The 4,400-nt window shown below is 40.0% G+C and overlaps 1 protein-coding gene across 1 annotated transcript; it reads left to right on the forward strand.

Moving 5' to 3' along the window:
* Window positions 1–312: 312 nt before the first annotated feature.
* Window positions 313–2,727, forward strand: LOC144713123 (wax ester synthase/diacylglycerol acyltransferase 8-like). Its single transcript, XM_078587616.1, has 5 exons — window positions 313–486; window positions 1,521–2,135; window positions 2,219–2,288; window positions 2,384–2,448; window positions 2,692–2,727. Exons 1-5 carry the CDS (start codon window positions 313–315, stop codon window positions 2,725–2,727), a joined length of 960 nt encoding a protein of 319 aa, XP_078443742.1.
* The last annotated feature ends 1,673 nt before the right edge of the window (window positions 2,728–4,400 follow it).

Raw genomic sequence — 4,400 nt, forward strand, 5'->3', positions numbered from 1 at the left:
GAAAAAGTCGCCAAGGGTGTCAACAAGTCATTTGAAACAGATTCCCCATCACAATTGTGGGGTAATTCACAAGACCGGTGCACAGCTTCTAGAGAATTTTATAAGTTTATACCCCGGCCCACCTTATGAAAGTCCAACCCTGAGTTCCGCAACGCAGGCTATAAATGTATGACTCTGATTTCCACAACGCAAGTAATAAAACTTGGTCTTCTAGCCAAGGTCAGTGAAACATGTTAACAGAGAGCTAGAAGAGAGATCTCGGCAGGTTCTGATCATAGCCAAGGAAAGAACAGAACAAGAGAGGAAGGTGCAATGGATTATTCTGATGAGCCGGTTTCTCCAAGAGGGTGCCTTTATCTGCAGCCGGAGCTGCCTCATGTAATCCATTGCATCGTCTGCTTCCAAGATCCTATCGACGTTCCTGCCCTGAAAGCGTCTCTCTCTTCTGGCTTCGTCAAGAACTGCCCTCGCCTGCGGTCCCTCGTGGTAGGTGTTAAAATTCAAGGATATTTATTCTCCAGTACTTCCTCACATCCCTTACCTTTGGCCCACATTGGATTTTTCGAGCGTTTACCAGTGTGCTAAAAGATCAACAATGTTGGTTCTCCATTACATCCCAACATACTTCGCCTCCCACCTACGCTTTTGCTGGAAACTCTTTCTTTAATAGCCGAGTTCTCTAACTTATAAATATCATTCAATTGCCATAATTAATTCAAATTTCTATAAAAATCTCTAGTCGAAAAGCGACTCTGTATAAAAGATGAGTCCCTTCATGAACTGTTCCAAGTGTAAGAGTCTCTTGTGCGAGAATCTCGGGAGAGAAGAGGAGAGCAGATAGAAGAAGAAGAGATGCGAGAAGAGAGGGACAATCCAGAGTGGAATTAGTTTGTATTCTCCCATAAATCTTTTAGCACAGTCACAGATCGTATATATATTGTGATACTAACTAATCATAGTAAATTTGCTTAACTTAATCTAGCCGTTGTAACAGACAATGCAAACGGCTATATTAAGTTAAGTCCTGACCGTTAGATCTATTCAGTCGATCATAGCCGTTATAACTCGTTTATAACGGCTATCTTAGGTTAAGTCCTGACCGTTAGATTAGCCCTGTCTAGATTGAATCCTAGCCGCTAGATTTGCCCTGTCTATGTTTGATCCTAACGCTATGTGATCCTATATTGAATTCCTACTGCTATCCCGTAACGGTTATTAATATATATCTTCAGTTCTTACTATCTAATCTTGTTTAGTCCTATGTCGATGGCACGGAGCGACCGCGGCGAGTCGGAGACGAGTTTTCCAACTCCGCCATCACCAAGAGTCAAACAGGCTCCATACATTGAGTTAGAATCTTGATCATCTTCGTACTCGAGTCGTCTTCAGAACTAGTCTATCGATAAACATATATTAATTCTGTTCCATCTATGTTTCCAGTATATGCGTAAATCATCATCGATATTTAATCCTATCTCTTGGTTTGTCATATCTTATTCTAACCCCTATCATCTTCTCAGGTGACCAATGGCAAAGGCCAAGCTCGATGGAAGGAGCTTCCGAGTATTGACATTGATGACCATATAATCATCGTGCCTGAAGAGGAAGAAGATGAACTGGGAGAAAAAACTGATGATAAGAAAGGCCAGGAAGAAGAGGAAAATGCTGCGTGCATTGACTGGTTCGTCAACTCGTTGCTTTTAATGTCGACAATGAGGATGAATATTCCGCTATGGGATGTACACATATTGCCGAGACGACGTCGGTGTTTTGTTCTTCGGTTACACCATACGCTTGGGGACTGCGTTTCTCTGTTAGCGCCCCTCACCAGCTTTGAACTAGTGGAATCACCCTCTGGAGTGCTCGGTGGGGTCACAGAACGGAAGAGACCAACTATGAAAAAGATTTCTCTCACGACAAAATTTGTGGAAGCTTCAAGACGGTCATGGAGGTCCATGAAGATGGTATGGAACACTATTCCATATGTTGTGGTGGCTTCTCTTCTTTCGATGCGGTTGAAGGAGGATAAAACGATCATGAGAGGCCAAATACGAGCCGTTGGTATGTCTCGGACGCTGACTTCCCTGACTCTTTCGCTGGAGGATATGAAGACTGTTAAGAACAAGGTTAACGCGGTAAGGAGGCCCAAAGTGCTGAGTTAATGCAAAATTCTTTATGGGTTTTAGTTCTTGCGTGTCATGTCTTTGTCTTGACGCAGACAATCAATGATGTTTTTGTGGGCATCGTAGCATGTGGGCTGTGCAAATATTTCAACTTGATCTCTGACGGTGGGACCCTAATTTGGAATTTTAAATAACTGGATGCACAACCTTTCGTTTCTTGAACAAGTCAGCAGAGCTGCAGCTTTCTTTGTCATTTTCAGGGTCTTCACATCCAGATAAATTGACAGCAGTAAATCCGGTGAGCTTGCGCAAAGAAGAATTAAAGGTAATCTTTTGAGCACTAATGTAAGATTCAATCTCCACTATGCTCAAGAGGTAACATGGTTATTCTATTTCTAAGTTTGAAAATTCTTTTTTATATAGAAATTGTGAATATCACGAAATTCATAGTGTTAGTATTGTCAAAAGTTACTTAAAATGATGAATAAGATTAAGGTTTCACCTCAAACGGATTTGTCTCTTAGGTTCTCTTAACTGGAGTAATCAGCTGTTTGATTGCTGCTTTCAGGATCTACTGGAACTTCCGAAAAAAAGAAAGCGATAAAATGGGGAAATATCAGCGGGTTCTTCCTGCTTGGAATCGATCTGAGAGAAGAAGATGGCAACCCTCTAAATTACGTGAGGAAGGCTAAAAAACTTATTGACAAAAAAGATGTCCTTCGAAGCCAGGGCATCGTATCAGAGCAGTGAAACGATGATGTCCATCTTTGGTCCACGGGTACATTCTACCTTTTTATCAGCCGAAAACCTGCCTTGTAATTTTTTACTTGGCCGGCGCACAACTATGAGCTATTTGTTTCATATCTTGCATAACTCAGCTGATCAATTTCGTTTGTTCACTAAACAGGTGTTTGCCAATTCAGCTTGCAATATGCTGAGTGGCATAAGCCTTGTCATGTCCAATGTGTAGGGTCCCACCCATCCCATGGGCTTGAGGAAAAATCAAATCACAAGGGTTGAATTCATGACAAATGGTCTTCCCGTGGTATGTCGTTGTCTCTCAATAAGTTTCTCGTTATTTGTTTTCTCCAAGGGGGAGGATATATATCTTATGTTACTTGTGCCTCGCAGCCAATTGATGTTCGCCTGGTGTCGTACAACGGGAAAGCATTTCTGAAGATCGTAACGGCAACCAAACTCATTCAAGACCCTAAGCTTCTATGCAAGTGCATTCAAGATGCCCTGCATGTAATGATGAGTCAATGAACCAATTTTCATACTTTTTTTTCCGGATGGTGCGGTTAGAAATAAAGATAAATGTTCTGTTAAGCAAGAAGAAGATAAAGACGAAGAATGGAGTGAACAACTCGGCAGACACATCAGCAACACAGTCAGCCAATAGGGATTTTAATGAAGAGTAGCTAGTGAAAAGAAGACAGGTATCCTATACTCATTAAGAGGATGAGACAGTCAGGATTAAATATAAGTTTAAACATAGATAGGATCAAATGTAGACCATTAGGATTACATCTAGATAGGTAACAAACTAAGGGATTGGATGAGTCTCGTTCTTGCCGTTATAACAATTATAACAGCTAGGATAAAAACGTTAGATAACAAAATATTATAAATTACTATAAATATGAACTAACTTTTCATGAATAAGATTGCGGATTCAAATGATTAAAACTACATCTCTCTCTTTCCCTCCTTTCTCTAATCTTTTTCTTCTACCTCCGTTCTTGTTCTTGAATGACCAGAAGTTGTAAGAATTTTTACATTTTTGCCCCTCTTATTTATAAGAAAAAACTGACGGGTGCAGGGAAACTGATCTGTAGCCAATGTGCATGGAGCTATTGCCGTGTGTAGGGAGAAAACGGTAGAAAAAATTAGTAGGAAGAACTATATTTGTGGATACTAGCTTTTTGAACAAGATTTTGAAATTAGCATGACTTTGCAAATGCATTGCTTAGAAAAAGACAGGATTTGTGAACTTTGGTCAAAAGAATAAAATTATAATGAAACAAATGTTTCTGTCAAGATATGATTGTTGAAAGTCTATCGCCCAAAATTTAGCATCAGACGAATGTGCAGCTGTCAAACGACCATCAATATGTAAGGTAACGCATCTAATAAAATGAGAAATCCTGTATAGAAATCGAGGCAAAAGCTCACGAACAAATACTGGAATTCTGGTGTTTTTTATAGTCAAATATAATCTAACTTCTAATCTAAATCCGATAATATATCTACCTAGATCAAGATCCACAAGAAGTG

The sequence above is a fragment of the Wolffia australiana genome, chromosome 15, assembly GCF_029677425.1.
Source record: "Wolffia australiana isolate 7733 chromosome 15, ASM2967742v1".
NCBI lineage: Eukaryota > Viridiplantae > Streptophyta > Magnoliopsida > Alismatales > Araceae > Wolffia > Wolffia australiana.

Coding starts and splice junctions, on each gene's coding strand:
- LOC144713123 (XM_078587616.1), top strand. CDS start 313: ATGGATTATTCTGATGAGCCGGTTTCTCCAAGAGGGTGCCTTTATCTG. Junction 2,136..2,218: donor TTAAGAACAAGGTTAACGCG/GTAAGGAGGCCC, acceptor GTCTTGACGCAG/ACAATCAATGATGTTTTTGT. Junction 2,289..2,383: donor TTTCAACTTGATCTCTGACG/GTGGGACCCTAA, acceptor TGTCATTTTCAG/GGTCTTCACATCCAGATAAA.